Below are 17,659 nucleotides of genomic sequence, written 5' to 3' on the forward strand. Positions count from 1 at the left end.
AAGCGCGCGAAAATTTTTTTCATTTAACGGCCTTCACCACCACCATCACCACCTCCACCTTCACTACCACCACCATCACTACCTCCACCACCACCTTCACTACCACCACCTTCACCACCACCTTCACTACCACCACCTTCACTACCACCTTGATCACCTTCACTACCACCACCACCACCTTCACTACCACCACCACCTCCTCCTTCACTACCACCACCTTCACCACCACCACCACCCCCACCACCACCATCACCACCACCACCACCATCACCACCACCTCCACCATAACCACCACCACCTCCACCACCCCCCAGGGAGTCGTTATTGCCGGCGTCACCTTGCCACGACAGAGCAACAAGACCCTCAAGACCCCCCCATCCCCTGGACATCTGCGGAGCGTTGCACCGGTGAGTCTGGGGAGACCCACAGACTCACCACACAGAGACTCATAGACTCACCACATAGAGACCCATAGACTCATCACACAGAGACCCATAGACTCATCACACAGAGACCCATAGACTCATCACACAGAGACCCACAGACTCACCACACAGAGACCCATAGACTCACCACACAGAGACCCACAGACTCACCACACAGAGACCCATAGACTCACCACACAGACCCATAGACTCATCACACAGAGACCCATAGACTCACCACACAGAGACCCATAGACTCACCACACAGAGACTCATAGACTCACCACACAGAGACTCATAGACTCACCACACACAGAGACCCATAGACTCATCACACACAGAGACCCACAGACTCACCACACAGAGACCCATAGACTCACCACACAGAGACCCATAGACTCACCACACAGAGACTCATAGACTCACCACACAGAGACCCATAGACTCACCACACAGAGACCCATAGACTCATCACACAAATACTCATAGATTCTTCTAGATTTGAAGCTTTCGTGACTGCAAGGATCCATACTCTTTGGTTCTATTTGGTAAAGTCACGTAGGTAAAAAATAAAACAACAAAAAATCACGACGTTTCGGCCACAACACAAGTTGCCTTCATCAGGTGAAGGGACCGGACTGTCCAGATGACAGCGTTGGAATGAAAACAGCCAAGCCCAGGTCGCGTCCTTTAAGCTGTGTGGGAGGAAACAAAAGCGCCTTGACAAAGGAATTAGCATAACAATGAGCACGATGTACGTAGGAGGTACATGATGGACCGGCGCGGGGGTGGGGGAGTTTAAGTAATGTTGGTTTGAAGGGAAAATAAGCAGCTGTGAAAGTTTGGGATACCACTACTTGAAAAAAGATACTGTACCATTGAAAATTAGTTTAATGTTTGGTTTGATTTATAAACATCTTTCCAATGATTGCCTAATTTGAAACCATCCTCTCGGTTGAAATTGTGTCCGTGTTTGTAAATCTGAATTGCCTCGTGAACAAATCTCTGATAAAAAAAAAACCCGTGGTTTTGCAGAGAACCTTGGTATTGAAGAAAACTATATCGTGATCACCCACAGCGTTGTAACAGTGATCAGCTACGGCAGAAGAATTCGTTCCGCCGTGTTTCAAATCTGATTTGTGCTCGCGAATTCGGTCAAAGACATGTCGTTTCGTCTCCCCGATATAGCAATCACCGCAGGTACAACTCAATTTGTAAACCCCGGGGTACTGTAAGTCAGGAATGACATCCTTCACGGATGGGATCAGATCACGGATTTTGTGTACTGTATTGAACCGGACCAGGATCTTGTGTTTGTTTAGAATTTTGGAGATCTTTTTAGTAACACCTGCTATATATGGTAGTGTGATGGTTTTTATCAGAGTATCAAGTGGTTCAACTTCATTGGGTGCTTTCGTGACTGCAGGAATTACTCTTTGGTTTTCTTCGGTAAAGCCAGAACATGCGTTAATTGTGTTTTGACCGACCCTCTGTGCTGCATTATATTGTTTCCAAATTTTTACTAAATCTTGTCCAATTTGATGCGCTTCTCCATCTCTCTGTGTTTCCTCTCTCTCTTAAATTTAGCTCTGTCCCATGTGTGTGTCTCTCTCTGTGTGTCTCTGTGCTGGCTCTCTCTGCTTGGATGTCTGTAATATGTGTCTGTGATCTGTACTCTATCACTCTTAACCTATAATTTAGCAATGTTTGAAATAACTTAATCAGCCAGAACATGCGTTAATTGTGTTTTGACCGACCCTCTGTGCTGCATTATATTGTTTCCAAAATTTTACTAAATCTTGTCCAATATCATGTGCTTCTTCATCTCTCTGTGTTTCCTCTCTCTCTTAAATTTAGCTCTTCTATACCTGATGATGATTGCTTGCATTGCAATCGAAACGTCGTATGCTATTATGTTATTTTATATTATTATTTCTTATTTCTACGTGACTTTACCGAAAAAAACAAAGAGTATCAAGTGGTTGTTTCTGTATGGAGGGAGAAACAGCTTGGCGAATGGTACGGTCAGAGTATCCGTTCCTCTTGAGGGCCAGATGTACATGTTTTAATTCACTGGTCAGGTGGTGTTGGTCCGAAATGCAATGAGCCCTGTGGTATAACGTTTTGATGAGAGAATTATTTTGAGCTGGGTGGTGGTGGGAATCAGGTTTCAAGTAGGAATCTGTGTGGGTGGGTTTCCTGTAGACAGAATGCCCCAATGAGCCATCAGGTCTCCTCTCAAACAGAACATCCAAGAATGGCAGCTTGCCATCTTTCTCCACTTCCATGGTGAATTTGATGGCGGGGTGTCTGGAATTGATGTGGTGTAGGAAAAGGTTCAAAGCTGGGAGGCCATGTGGCCAAATGACAAAAGTGTCGTCTACATATCTCTTCCACAGGGAAGGTCTGAGGGTGGAAGTCTGGATGGCGTCTGATTCAAATTTCTCCATGAAAACGTTAGCTGTCACTGGTGACAAGGGGGATCCCATGGGGGTACCCTCATTTTGTTTGTAGAAGGAGCCATTCCAAGTAAAGTAGGTATTGGTGAGGCAGTGCCTAACCAGCGCAGGTGTATCGGGGTCTAGTCCATGTTGGACCAAATTTTCAATTATTTCAATGGTATCGGGAACTGGGACCTTGGTGAACAGAAAGACCACATCGAAGCTGACAAGGATATCGTCAGGGGACAGTACAACGTCTTTGACCATAGAGACCAATTGGGCTGAGTTAAGTACTGCTGAGGTGGTCTTGCCAGTGAAAGGCAGCAAGGTATCTGACAGAAAACGGGCTAGCCTGTAGGTAGGGGAGTTGATCGTGGATACGATGGGTCGTAGTGGGGTGCCTTCTTTATGAATCTTGGGAAGACCATAGAATCTAGGGGGTCTTGCAGCAGAAGGTTTTAGGGAGGGACGTTTAGTTGGGTCGATTAGGGAGGTCGAACTTGTGATGATCTTGTTGGTTTTCATCGCCTTCTGTTGACCAGGGTGGTACTGTGACCCCTCCACAGTCACCTCCACGTGACCCAGCCTTTTGTTGACCAGGGTGGTACTGTGACCCCCCCCCCCCAAAGTCACCTCCACGTGACCCAGCCTTCTGTTGACCAGGGTGGTACTGTGACCCTCCACAGTCACCTCCACGTGACCCAGCCTCCTGTTGACCAGGGTGGTACTGTGACCCTCCACAGTCACCTCCACGTGACCCAGCCTTCTGTTGACCAGGGTGGTACTGTGACCCCCCACAGTCACCTCCACGTGACCCCGCCCCCCTCCGCCTGGCAGCCCGGGTTCGGAGTTCAACTCGTCGGCGTGGATCCTGCACCATGTTGACGCTCCTCCTGCTGCTGTGAGTCAATGTTACATTAATCTCCCATAGGTATCAATGTCACTGGTAGAAACCTGGTTATTAGACCACCAGCCCACAGGGGAGTATTGTTGTGTCCATCCGTCCGTCATGCATCCAAAAATGGGAGGGGTGGGGCTGGGTGGGGAGGGTGGGGAGGGGAGGGGAGGGGCTGGGTGGGGAGGGAGGGGCTGGGTGGGGAGGGTGGGGAGGGGAGGGGCTGAGTGGGGAGGGGAGGGGTGAGGATGACCCTGCTGAGACTGCGGTGCCTGAAATATTGGAAGAAGTCACCCCCTGTGAGTGGCTGGCTGAGGTGCCATCTGTTGAGGAAGTACTGAAGGCGATCCAGAGTCTGAGACCAGGAAAGTCACCGGGCAGAGATGATCTCCCAAGCGAAATGCTGAGGGAGGGTGGCGTTTGTGCACAGACTGCCCTACATGACATCATAACAACAGTCTGGACCACTGTACGGGTTCTGCAGGATTGGAAGGATGCCCTTGTGGTCCCTCTGTTTAAGAAGGGGGACCGCACAGACTGTAACAACTACAGGGGCATCTCACTCCTCAGTGTATTGGGAAAGGTCCTGGCAAGGATTATTCAACATTGCCTTGCCAGGCACGCTGAGGAGAGGCTTGCGGAGCTCCAATGTGGTTTCAGGAAAGGGCGGTCCTGGACCAATGCCATATGATCTGACCGTTTGCTAAAGCAGAGGTGTAGGGAATTCCAACAAGACCTACGTCTCTGCTTTATTGACCTGGTCAAGGCCTATGATACCATCAGTAGGCCTTGGCTCTGGGTTGTTCTTCGTGCTTTCGGAGTCCCCGATCTGCTGCTCATGATCAGTGAGGACCTTCATGATGGTGAGCGTGCCCGGGTAAAACTAGGTGGCCGGGTGTCAGAGCCATTCCCTGTACACCTTGGGGTGCGACAGGGATGTCCTTTGGCTCCCACATTATTTAACATCCATTTTGACCACGTAGTTCGTGAAACCATTGATGGCTGTACCAGAGGAATTTCCATCTGGTACAGATATAATGGGAGGCTGATCGATGCCTGGGTGTGGTCAAGGGATGGCACCCTATTGCTCAACCACGTTATGTATGCCGATGATTTGTTAATAGCTGCTCATTCAGAGGAGGAGTTGGAGGCGCTGCTGCTGAGACTGGAGCATGCCACTAAGAGATGGGGCCTTACCATCAGCCCCACCAAAACTAAGCACCTGCCTGGGTATTTTGTACCATCGGACACTCCACCCCCACAACTCCCAATCGAGTGATGGGGCAGTTGTGGAGAGAGTGGAGAGTTTACCCATACCTGGGCAGTGTGCTTATGACCGGCTCCGGTTTGACAGCAGAGGTCTCACTCTGAATCAGTCGAGCGGCATTAACTTTTCATCAGTTGCGTAACGCTGTGTGGAAGCTACCTGGTCTGTCGCTCCGCACTAAGCTTCAGGTCTTCTCGGCCACGGTCATTCCCTCCCTTCTCTACGCTTGCGAAACATGGACCCCCCTAATGGAACACCTTCGCCGGTTAGAAACATTTAGGCTGGCCTGCCTACGATCCATCCTGGGTTTAACCAGACTGGATTGTGTGAGGAGCTCACAAATCCTTGAAAGATCTGGGCAAGGTCCCATCGGTGAGCTCCTCCGGCGGGGAAGGCTACGATGGCTGGGTCATGTAGCTCGCATGCCCAGCCACCGCCTGCCGAAACAGCTTTTGTTCGGCCGGATTGAGGGGGCTAAGCGGGCATGGCACGGGCTAGAGAAGAGATGAAGTGATGTGGTACAAGAGGACGTGGAGCTGAGTGGACTTGCCGATGACTAGTACCAGTGTTGTCAAGATCGGCCTCTGTGGAGGAGGCTCGTGAAGGACGCTACTGGGCAGTTGGAGGTAGTCGCCCTCCAACAACAACGGAGGGCGGAGGAGCGACGCTCAGAACAATGAGCGGAGTGCCGGGTGGCTAAAGCACAGCAGGTTGGCACAGTAGGGGGCACAGGTGATGCATCAGCCAGTCATTTCAGTCAGTCGACCCGTGGCACCTGGGTCTGCCCCGTGACCTCCTGCCCGTGGGCGTTCGACACTTCACGTGGCCTCAGGGTGCACATAGCCTGGCACAAGCGTCGTGGTGACGTCACCGCCACTTAGTGGCGAATGGCGGTTGTTGTTGTGTCGGTGAGTGTGTGACCGAGCGTGTCTTCGTGTGCCTCTGTGCGAAGGGGGCGGTTGCTGTTATTTTATGGATTTGTGGGCATTCGACACTTCACGTGGCCTCGACGTGCACCTAGGCTGGTCCTCGAGCAAGCGAGCAAGCAGTTTGGCGGCACGGCATGGTTCACCGCCTGCGCGGGGCGTCTGGGGCCGGGCCCGAGCGGTGGAGGTGAACGCCAGCGGCACTTGCCTCAACAGTCCACGTAGGCTGTACGTGGGTGTAAGTGTGTAAGTGTGCGCGTGTGTACGTGTGTGTGTGTACGTGTGTGTTTACGTGTGTGTGTCCGGCAAAACAACCCCCTACCTCCTCGCGGTGCCGGACGGGCAACTCTGTCGTGGACAGTGCTGTGGGGGGAGATCCAATTTTGATTGGCTCCTCCCCTCATGGCATATGTGTCCACCACAGGGGCTAAACGGGGGCTCTGGACGGGTGCGAGGGGCTGGTAACCCCTCCACCTTCAATTAATTACCACGAAACCACGAGTTAAACTGAAATATGTAACTAATAAGCTTGTGCCGGAGGCCCCGGGGGGCCAGGCGTCTATGACGTCTCCTGGCCAAACCCCAATTGGCGGAGCCAGGAGATTGAATATCTACCCTCGGGGCTCCTCCAGAAACAACGAAAAGCCACTACAGGTGGCCACGTGGAATGTTTTAACGCTCACTGCGGAGGAGAGGCTGCCACTCCTCTGTCGGGAGCTGGAACGGTACCGCCTGGATCTATGCGGCATTCAGGAGGTCCGGTGGACTGGCTCTGGCTCCTGCCACCATGAGGGGTGGACAGTCCTCTACTCGGGGCAGCAGACTGCCAAACAACAGGATGTTGCTCTTCTTTTGAACAAAAGAATGAAGAGGGCGTGGGAGCGTGGCGGTGAGGTGTGGGAAGCTGTAAGCCCCAGGCTACTTTGGGCTCGCCTTCCCATCAACCGGAGGTGAGGAATGGTGGTCGTGGTTACTTATGCCCCCACCGAAGATGAACATCCGTGGAGGGATGCAGGCAAAGCCGATGAGTCAGATGCCTTCTATGACCTCCTGTCACAGGTGCTGGCTAAAGTGGCCCCTCGGGATAGAGTCATCATGTTGGGTGACTTCAATGCCCGAGTTGGTCATGATACTGGCACCTGGTCTGGAGTGATTGGAGGGCATGGGCCAGATCAGCTCAATAACAACGGTAGGAGGCTGCTAGATTTTTGTGCAGCCCATGGGCTTGTAATTACCAACACGCTGTTCCGGCATCGGCGCATCCACACAACATCATGGATGCATGCCGGGTCCAAGCAAGAACATCTGCTGGACTACATAGTGACGGACCAGCGGATGCGAGCCCATGTCCTTGACACCAGGACCTACCGTGGAGCTGATCTGCCCTCTGACCATCGACTAGTCATCTGTAAGATGCGCCTGCCATTCTTCCACTCCGGTGGTGGGTGTACACCCAGGACCCCATTCCGACCTAAAGTGGCCTGGTCTCAGTTATCTGATGAAAGTTGCAAGCGATAATTTAATCATCGCTTGCGGCTGGGATTGGCATCGTCCCCGACTCCTCCTGATGTCGAGGGTAAATGGGCGAGGTTTTGGACTGTGACTCATGCAGCTGCAATGGCTGCTTTGGGTACGCGGTCCAGACCTCCCCAGAGACCCTGGCTGACAGAGGAGGTGTTCAAGATGGTTGAAAAAAAGCGACAGGCCCACTGTCATCGGCTACAGAATCCCATGTCAGAGAATGAGGAGGCTTACCGCAACCTTCGCTCGGAGGTTCGGAGAGCCGTGAGGCGCTTCAAAGATGGGTGGTGGTCGCGGGTTGCTGAGGAGATGGAGTCTGCCTCAGTGGCCCGTGATCACAAATCTCTATTTAACTCCATCAAAAAGTAACCTGCAGTGCCACACCTATTACCATCATTAGGGGAAAAAACGGTGATCCAATCTCCGACCCCCAGGAACAGGTTTGCAGATTTGCTGAGCATTTCTGTGAGGTTCTGGGGGAGGGAAAATCCCTCAGCCAGGAAAACATCGTGGCACAAAGTGAGGATGACCCTGCTGAGGCTGCGGTGCCTCAAATATTGGAAGAAGTCACCCCCTGTGAGTGGCTGGCTGAGGTGCCATCTGTTGAGGAAGTACTGAAGGCGATCCGGAGTCTGAGACCAGGAAAGGCAGCGGGCAGAGATGATCTCCCAAGCGAAATGCTGAGGGAGGGTGGCGTTTGTGCACAGACTGCCCTATATGACATCATAACAACGGTCTGGACCACTGGACGGGTTCCGCAGGATTGGAAGGATGCCCTGGTGGTCCCCCTCTTTAAGAAGGGGGACCGCACAGACTGTAACAACTACAGGGGCATCTCACTCCTCAGTGTGCCGGGAAAGGTCCTGGCAAGGATTATTCAGCATCGCCTTGCCAGGCACGCTGAGGAGAGGCTTGCGGAGCCCCAATGCGGTTTCAGGAAAGGGCGGTCCTGCACAGATGCCATATTTTCTGTCCGTCTGCTACAGCAGAGGTGTAGGGAATTCCAACAAGACCTACATCTCTGCTTTATTGACCTGGTCAAGGCCTATGATACCATCAGTAGGCCTGGGCTCTGGGTCGTTCTTCGTGCTTTTGGAGTACCTGACCCTCTGCTCACGATCATTAAGGACCTTCATGATGGTGAGCGGGCCCGGGTAAAACTACGTGGCCGGGAGTCAGAGCCATTCCCTGTACACCTTGGGGTGCGACAGGGATGTCCTCTGGCTCCCACATGATTTAACATCTATTTTGACCACGTAGTTCGTGAAGCCTTCAATAGCTGTACCGGGGGACTCTCCATATGGTACAGATATAATGGGAGGCTGATCGATGCCCGGGTGCGGTCAAGGGATGGCTCCCTATTGCTCAACCACGTTATGTATGCTGATGATTTGGTAATAGCTGCTCAGTCAGAGGAGGAGTTGGAGACGCTGCCCCTGAGACTGGAGCGTGCCACTAAGAGCTGGGGCCTTACCATCAGCCCCACCAAAACTAAGCACCTGCCTGGGTATTTTGTACTATCGGACACTCCACCCCCACAACTCCCAATCGGTGATGGGGCAGTTGTGGAGAGAGTGGAGAGTTTCCCATACCTGGGCAGTGTGCTTATGACTGGCTCCAGTTTAACAGCAGAGGTCTCACTCCGAATCAGTCGAGTGGCAATATCTTTTCATCGGTTGCGTAAAGCTGTGTGGAAGCTACCTGGTCTGTCGCTCCGCACTAAGCGTCAGGTCTTCTCGGCCACGGTCATTCCCTCCCTTCTCTACGCTTGCGAAACGTGGACCCCCCTAATGGAACATCTTCGCCGGCTAGAAACATTTAGGCTGGCCTGCCTACGATCCATCCTGGGTTTAACCAGACTAGATTGTGTGAGGAGCTCACAAATTCTTGAAAGATCTGGGCAAGGTCCCATCGGTGAGCTCCTCCGGTGGGCAAGGCTGCGATGGCTGGGTCATGTAGCCCGCATGCCCAGCCACCGCATGCCGAAACATCTTTTGTTCGGCCGGATTGAGGTGGCTAAGCGGGCGCGGTACGGGCTAGAGAAGAGATGGAGTGATGTGGTACAGGAGGACGTGGAGCTGAGTGGACTTGCCGATGACTGGTACCAGCGGTGTCAAGATCGGCCTCTGTGGAGGAGGCTCGTGAAGGACGCTACTGGGCAGTTGGAGGTAGTCGCCCTCCAACAACAACGGAGGGCGGAGGAGCGACGCTCAGAACAACGAGCGGAGCGCCGGGTGGCTAAAGCACAGCAGGTTGGCACAGTAGGGGGCACAGGTGGTACATCAGCCAGTCATCTCAGTCAGTCGACCCGTGGCACCTGGGTCTGCCCCGTGACCTCCTGCCAGCGGGCGTTCGACACTTCACGTGGCCTCAGGGTGCACATAGCCTGGCACAAGCGTCGTGGTGACGTCACCGCCACTTAGTGGCGAATGGCGGTTGTTGTTGTTGTGTACGTGTGTGTACGTGTGTGTGTGTACGTGTGTGGGGCAGTTGTGGAGAGAGTGGAGAGTTTCCCACACCTGGGCAGTGTGCTTATGACCGGCTCTGGTTTAACAGCAGGGGTCTCACTCCGAATCAGTCGAGTGGCAATATCTTTTCATCGGTTGCGTAACGCTGTGTGGAAGCTACCTGGTCTGTTGCTCCGCACTAAGCTTCAGGTCTTCTCGGCCACGGTCATTCCCTCCCTTCTCTACGCTTGCGAAACGTGGACCCCCCCTAATGAAACATTTTCGCCGGTTTAGGCTGGCCTGCCTACGACCCATCCTGGGCTTAACCAGGCTGGTTTGTGTGAGGAGCTCACAAATCCTTGAAAGATCTGGGCAAGGTCCCATCGGTGAGCTCCTCCGGCGGGCAAGTCTGCGATGGCTGGGTCATGTAGCCCGCATGCCCAGCCACCGCATGCCGAAACAGCTTTTGTTCGGCCGGATCGAGGGGGCTAAACGGGCGCGGCACGGGCTAGAGAAGAGATGGAGTGATGTGGTACAGGAGGACGTGGGGCTGAGTGGACTTGCCGATGACTGGTACCAGCGGTGTCAAGATCAGCCTCTGTGGAGGAGGCTCGTGAAGTACGCTACTGGGCAGTTGGAGGCAGAGGAGCGACGCTCACAACAAAGAGCGGAGCGCCGGGTGGCTGAAGCACAGCGGGTTGGCACAGTAGGGGGCACAGGTGGTGCATCAGCCAGTCATCTCAGTCAGTCGACCCGTGGCAACTGGGTCTGTCCCGTGACCTCCTGCCAGCGGGCGTTCGACACTTTACGTGGCCTCAGGGTGCACATAGCCTGGCACAAGCGTCATGGTGACGTCACCGCCACTTAGTGGCGAATGGCGGTTGTTGTTGTGTTGTGTGTGTCTGTGTGTACGTATGTGTGTGAGCGGTGGTGCAGCGGTTAGCGCTACGAACCCGGCGACCCGGATTCGATTCCCGCTCACGGCCAACACCGGTGGCGATTATTTGAACCGGTCCTGGGACTCCCCTAGGTCGACTCAGCCTCAAATGAGTACCTGGTACGGTGGGTAAACGTCGCCACTGGGAAGACAAAGGCGGTCGGGCGTTGTGCTGGCCACCCACCCCCTCGTGTGCCTTTCCGGCCTTCATAGGTGCTGCTTGCTAACGGCGCTCGCCCCTACAGTCCGTTAAGGCTACACGGGGGATCTTTACCTTTGTCTTTGTGTCCCTAGGTGTTCGTTGTCACCCGCGCTCTACCTGCAGGTGCAGGTGAGCGAGAGCGCCCGGTACTGACGCACGTGTCCCTCTACACCTGTCCGTGTCCGTGCCGTCAAATCCTTACGCCGTCCCGGGCGAGGGCGTAGATCTTCACGCAAGGGGATCCCGGCTTAGTCTCTGTGATTCTCCACAGAGACCCACAGACTCACCACACACAGAGACTCATAAACTCACCACACAGAGACCCACAGACTCACCACACAGAGACCCACAGACTCACCACACAGAGACCCACAGACTCACTACACAGAGACCCACAGACTCACCATACAGAGACCCATAAACTCACCACACAGAGACCCATAGACTCATCACACACAGAGACCCATAGACTCACCACACAGAGACCCATAGGCTCACCACACAGAGAGACCCACAGACTCACCACACAGAGACCCATAGACTCACCACACACAGAGACTCATAGACTCACCACACAGAGACTCATAGACTCACCACACAGAGACCCATAGACTCACCACATAGAGACCCATAGGCTCACCACACAGATACCCACAGACTCACCACACAGAGACCCACAGACTCATCACACAGAGACCCACAGACTCACCACACACAGACCCATAGACTCAGCACACAGAGACCCATAGACTCATCACACAGAGACCCATAGACTCACCACACAGAGACTCATAGACTCACCACACAAAGACCCATAGACTCACCACACAGAGACCCATAGACTCACCACACAGCGACCCATAGACTCACCACACAGAGACCCATAGACTAACCACACATAGACCCATAGACTCACCACACAGAGACCCATAGACTCACCACACAGAGACTCATAGACTCATTACACAAATACTCATAGACTCACCACACAGAGACCCATAGACTCACCACACAGAGACCCATAGGCTCACCACAGAGAGACCCATAGACTCACCACACAGAGACCCATAGGCTCACCACACACAGAGACCCATAGACTCACCACACAGAGACCCATAGACTCACCACACACAGAGACCCATAGACTCACCACACAGAGACCCCTAGACTCACCACAACACAGAGACCAATAGACTCACCACACACAGAGACCCATAGACTCACCACACACAGAGACCCATAGACTCACCACATACAGAGACCCATAGACTCACCACACACAGAGACCCATAGACTCACCACACACAGAGACCCATAGACTCACCACACACAGAGACCCATAGACTCACCACACACAGAGACCCATAGACTCACCACACAGAGACCCCTAGACTCACCACAACACAGAGACCCATAGACGCAGCACACACAGAGACCCATAGACTCACCACACACAGAGACCCATAGACTCACCACACACAGAGACCCACAGATTCACCACCGTCTACGTCCACGAGTCTCCGTGTACCTCCACGAGTCTCCGTGTATCTCCACGAGTCTCCGTGTACCCCCACGAGTCTCCGTCTACCTCCACGAGTCTCCGTGTATCTCCACGAGTCTCCGTCTACCTCCACGAGTCTCCGTCTACCCCCACGAGTCTCCGTCTACCCCCACGAGTCTCCGTGTATCTCCACGAGTCTCTGTGTATCTCCACAACCCCCCCCCAGCTGACCGAGTCCACGTCCTCCTCGGCGAAGTTTGAGCGCCACGTGTTGGAGGCTTCGCGTGTCAGCGACGAGCTGTCGCGGCGCCGCGTGCGCACCTACCAGCTGTACTCACGCGCCAGCGGAGCCCACGTGCAGGTGCTGGGCACACACGTCGTGGCCCGCGGGGACGACGGGGACCCCTACGGTGAGACGGGGCGGCGGGGCCCATAGACTCAGCACACACAGAGAGAGACTCATAGACTCAGCACACACAGAGACTCATAGACTCAGCACACAGAGACTCGTAGACTCAGCACACACAGAGACTCATAGACTCAGCACACACAGAGACTCATAGACTCACCACACACAGAGAGAGAGCCATAGACTCACCACACACAGAGACTCACTACACAGAGACCCATAGACTCATCACACACAGAGACCCATAGACTCACCACACACAGAGACCCATAGACTCACCACACAGAGACCCACAGACTCACCACACAGAGACCCATAGACTCACCACACAGAGACCCATAGACTTACCACACAGAGACCCATAGATTCACCACACAGAGACCCATAGACTCACCACACACAGAGACCCATAGACTCACCACACAGAGACCCACAGACTCACCACACAGAGACCCACAGACTCACCACACAGAGACCCATAGACTCACCACACAGAGACACCCACAGACTCACCACACAGAGACACCCACAGACTCACCACACAGAGACCCACAGATTCACCACACACAGAGACCCACAGACTCACCACACACAGAGACCCACAGACTCACCACACAGAGACACCCACAGACTCACCACACAGAGACCCATAGACTCACCACACACAGAGACCCATAGACTCACCACACACAGAGACTCATAGACTCACCACACACAGAGACCCATAGACTCACCACACATAGAGACCCATAGACTCACCACACATAGAGACCCATAGACTCACCACACACAGAGACCCACAGACTCACCGCACAAAAGTTGAAGCGAAATAAAATTGTATTTTTGCGAGGCTGACACCAAATAATAGTCAGCGTCCACCAACGAAATGACGAGGCCCCTCTCCAGCTGGTGGAGGCCCCTGGCCTGACTCCGGCCCTGCCTCGTCGTCGTAGCGGCCCGCCGTAGATGACTCCGAGCGCGAACGCCACGGTGACGACTCCATCCCTGCTGCAGCGCTGCTCCAGGCCGAGATGGATTCGTTTGGCGGGAACATTCGGCTCCGCGGGGTTCGCACCAAGTACCACATCTGCATGGACAGGAATGGCAAGCTGGTGGGCAAGGTAGGCGGAGGCGACACTCACTCAACCACTCACTCACTCACTCGCTCACTCGCTCACTCACTCACTCGCTCGCTCAACCACTCACCCACCCACTCACTCACCGACCCAACCACTCACCCACTCACTCACTCGCTCACTCACTCACTCAACCACTCACCCACTCACTCACTCAACCACTCACTCACTCAATCACTCACCCACTCACTCAACCGCTCACTCACTCGCTCACCCACTCACTCACTCACTCATCTACTCACTCGCTCGCTCCCCCACTCACTCACTTGCTCACCCACTCACTCGCTCACCCACTCACCCACTCTACTCGTTCACTCGCTCACGCACTCATCCACCCACCCACTCACCCACCCACCCACTCACCCACCCACCCACCCACTCACGTCCTAACCTCCGCCCCGCCCCGCCCATCGCGGGCAGCTGTCCGGGCGCTACCGAGGCTGCGTCTTCAGCGAGCTCTACCTTGAGAACCATTACACGGCGCTGCGGTGCGCCCTGCTGCCAGAGCGCTACGCCGCCTTCGACCGGAGCGGGCGCGCCAAGAACGGCGGGCGGACGACGAGCCGCTGGCTGGTGGCTCACTTCCTCAAGAGGCCCGCGAGGGGCCAATCACAGAGGCCGCCCTCGGCCACCTTCTGGGTGGTGGGGTCGTGACCGCCGTGAGTCTGTGGGTCTCTGTGTGGTGAGTCTATGGGTCTCTGTGTGATGAGTCTATGGGTCTCTGTGTGTGATGAGTCTGTGGGTCTCTGTGTGTGGTGAGTCTATGGGTCTCTGTGTGGTGAGTCTATGGGTCTCTGTGTGTGGTGAGTCTGTGGGTCTTTGTGTGGTGGTGAGTCTGTGGGTCTCTGTGTGTGGTGAGTCTGTGGGTCTCTGTGTGTGGTGAGTCTATGGGTATCTGTGTGGTGAGTCTGTGGGTCTCTGTGTGTGGTGAGTCTATGGGTCTCTGTGTGGTGAGTCTATGGGTCTCTGTGTGTGGTGAGTCTATTGGTCTCTTTGTGGTGAGTCTATGGGTCTCTTTGTGTGGTGAGTCTATGGGTCTCTGTGTGTGGTGAGTCTATGGGTCTCTGTGTGTGGTGAGTCTGTGGGTCTCTGTGTGTGGTGAGTCTATGGGTCTCTGTGTGGTGAGTCTGTGGGTCTCTGTGTGGTGAGTCTATGGGTCTCTGTGTGTGGTGAGTCTGTGGGTCTCTGTGTGGTGAGTCTATGAGTCTCTGTGTGGTGAGTTTATGAGTCTCCGTCTGTTCTTGTTTGCGTTCAATAAAAGTCAACGAATTGGTTGGTAAAACGATGGTCAAGTGTCTCTTTGTATTGAATGTTGCGTTGTGGTTTTTGATGTTTGAAATGAAGGTTTAGCGTGGGAGAGGGGGGAGAAAAAAACATAGAGGGGGGAGAGGGGGGAGGGAGGTGGGAGAGGAGAGGGAGGAGAGGGAGGGGGGAGAGGGGGGAGGGAGAGGGAGGGGGGAGAGGAGAGGGAGGGGAGGGAGAGAAGATAAGGGGGAGAGGGGGGAGGGAGGGGGGGGAGGAGGCGCCTCGCCCCTCCCCCCCATGTCGGGTGACGTCACCCACTAATTATTAATGGCGGGGGGCTGGTCCATGTGGAGTGACATCACCTGCTCATGATTATTAATGGAGGGGCGGGTCCACGTGGAGGCTGTAACCTTTTCATTATTGAGAGGGGGGCTGGTCCATGTGGAGTGACGTCACGGGCATTAAGGACAGACATTCCTGGGTGATTAGAGGTGGCATGACTTACTCGACGAGCCATACCAACGTCGCTACGGATTGACGAGTCTGTGAATTCACAGGCGTGCAACGATCGGCAAAACGTTAACAGTTGAAGGTTTCGTTAGGCCAAGGACTTATCAAGCGCTGGCACATCTCGCAGATTGTCGCAACTCGTCAATCTTCGCGCGAACTCGCGAGGGACACGTCGCTTGTTTGCCGTTCGTACACGCCACGCTCCATTCACAAACGGGGGTTTTCGAATTAAAATCTTCGTTGGCGGCTTACAATGCGAACGTCTCTCCGACGTGAGAAAACCGGAACCGCTTTGCCGTGCTCGCCGTGTGGAGATGAGGCACCGCTAGACGAACGTGGAATTGCCGCCACGCTCCGTCTCATCGCCCCCGTCCGAACAGCTGAGATGCGTGACGGGGGTCAAGTTGTTCGGAGCGAGGAGAAGTCGAGGTTTCGTTTGGAGCTTGAGAGATTGGTGTTCCCGTCCTCCGTGCTTGAATACACAATTCAGTGCCCCCTCGGGCGCCTTCACAAGTTCCTGGGAGGTGCCCGTTCACACGCCACGCGCTTCACTTACCTCTCTCCGTTCCTCAGCAAGCCGCTCGCGTCTCGACGGGGGTAATCCAAGCGGGCTTTTGTAGAAGCGTAAAGTGTGAAGTTTTGAATATAGAATCGTGCAAATTATCGCGAGCATAAGCAACGCCGCCATTTGCAATGTGGGTCGGTAGGTGGGGATTTCCACGCTGCAGATGGTGGTCCAGAGTCTGCGTCGATTACGTGGAGGTGCTGTAGGCCAGGGGTTAACTCGCGTTACCCCTTAGTACTTTGATTTAAAGCTTTCGTGACTGCAGTGATTCATATTCTTAGCTCTTTCGGTAAAGTCACGTTGAAGGGAAACAATAAAATATATATAAAACAATAAAAATTCTCACGTTTCGACCATAACACAAACGGTCATCATCAGGTGTGTTATGGTGTTACGGTCGAAACGTCATGAGAATTTTTATTGCTTTATAATATCCGCAGTACATAAAATATAAAATGTACTAAGGGGTATATTCTGAGCTCTTTCGGTAAAGTTACGTTGAAGGGAAACAATAAAATAATAAAATATATATAAAACAATAAAAATTCTCACACCTGATGATGACCGTTTGTGTTATGGTCGAAACGTCGTGATAATTTTTATTTAACACGTAGGCTTTCGCGACCAATATTATTCATAACAAAGGTTTTTGGGTTAGGTCGACCTAACCCAAAAACCTTTATCATGAAGAATTTTTATTGTTTTATATATATTTTATTGTTTCCCTTCAACGTGACTTTACCGAAAGAGCTCAGAATAAACCCCTTAGTACATTTTATATTTTATGTACTGCGGATATTATTTACGAGTCAAATGTATCTTTTATTGTCATAGACTATAATAATACGTACTTTTCCCCTGTAAAATTTAAGTCAGCTGGGGGTCATATCAATCTGTCCACATGGAGTGCGAGTGGGGGGAGCTCAAGTCCATTGGTTCTCGATAACAATACAAACACGACTCCTTGTCAAAAAGGTGTCAGTTTTGTTGCCAGATAAAAGGGTAAAAAAACAATGATCATATTTTGCTCCTGGCAAATGAGGTTTCCAATGTTGTGTAAATGCTTCACCCCGAGCTCTCATACTCTGATGGTGGTGCATTGTCCTTGAGTTGTGTGCCTTTTGACGTCAACAGGTCCAACACCAATGTGAGACTGGGCTCTAAGGAAAGCTGTCTCGGGTGTGGACCAATCAATTTCAAGGACAGTGCCACATACATTATCAGAGTTGTTG

At 53.2% G+C, this 17,659-nt stretch overlaps 1 protein-coding gene across 1 annotated transcript; it reads left to right on the forward strand.

The window, feature by feature from the left end:
- The first annotated feature begins 42 nt into the window (after positions 1 to 42).
- Positions 43 to 15,383, forward strand: LOC142912450 (fibroblast growth factor 8b-like). Its single transcript, XM_076060645.1, has 6 exons — positions 43 to 407; positions 3,667 to 3,767; positions 11,154 to 11,190; positions 12,789 to 12,972; positions 13,986 to 14,092; positions 14,528 to 15,383. The coding sequence occupies exons 2-6, from the start codon at positions 3,745 to 3,747 to the stop codon at positions 14,759 to 14,761; spliced, it is 585 nt and encodes a 194-aa protein (XP_075916760.1). The 5' UTR covers positions 43 to 407; positions 3,667 to 3,744; the 3' UTR covers positions 14,762 to 15,383.
- Positions 15,384 to 17,659: the final 2,276 nt, after the last annotated feature.

Source organism: Petromyzon marinus, unplaced genomic scaffold (genome assembly GCF_048934315.1).
Source record: "Petromyzon marinus isolate PM22_M1 ecotype Great Lakes invasive population unplaced genomic scaffold, UKy_Petmar_22M1.pri1.0 PM_G_Scaffold_20, whole genome shotgun sequence".
Taxonomy (NCBI): domain Eukaryota; kingdom Metazoa; phylum Chordata; class Hyperoartia; order Petromyzontiformes; family Petromyzontidae; genus Petromyzon; species Petromyzon marinus.

Bases quoted from the DNA above. Each gene is read 5' to 3' on its own strand.
- LOC142912450 (XM_076060645.1), top strand. From the start codon at position 3,745: ATGTTGACGCTCCTCCTGCTGCT. The intron at 3,768-11,153 runs GTGAGTCAATGT...TTGTGTCCCTAG, and splicing joins TTGACGCTCCTCCTGCTGCT to GTGTTCGTTGTCACCCGCGC. The intron at 14,093-14,527 runs GTAGGCGGAGGC...CATCGCGGGCAG, and splicing joins ATGGCAAGCTGGTGGGCAAG to CTGTCCGGGCGCTACCGAGG.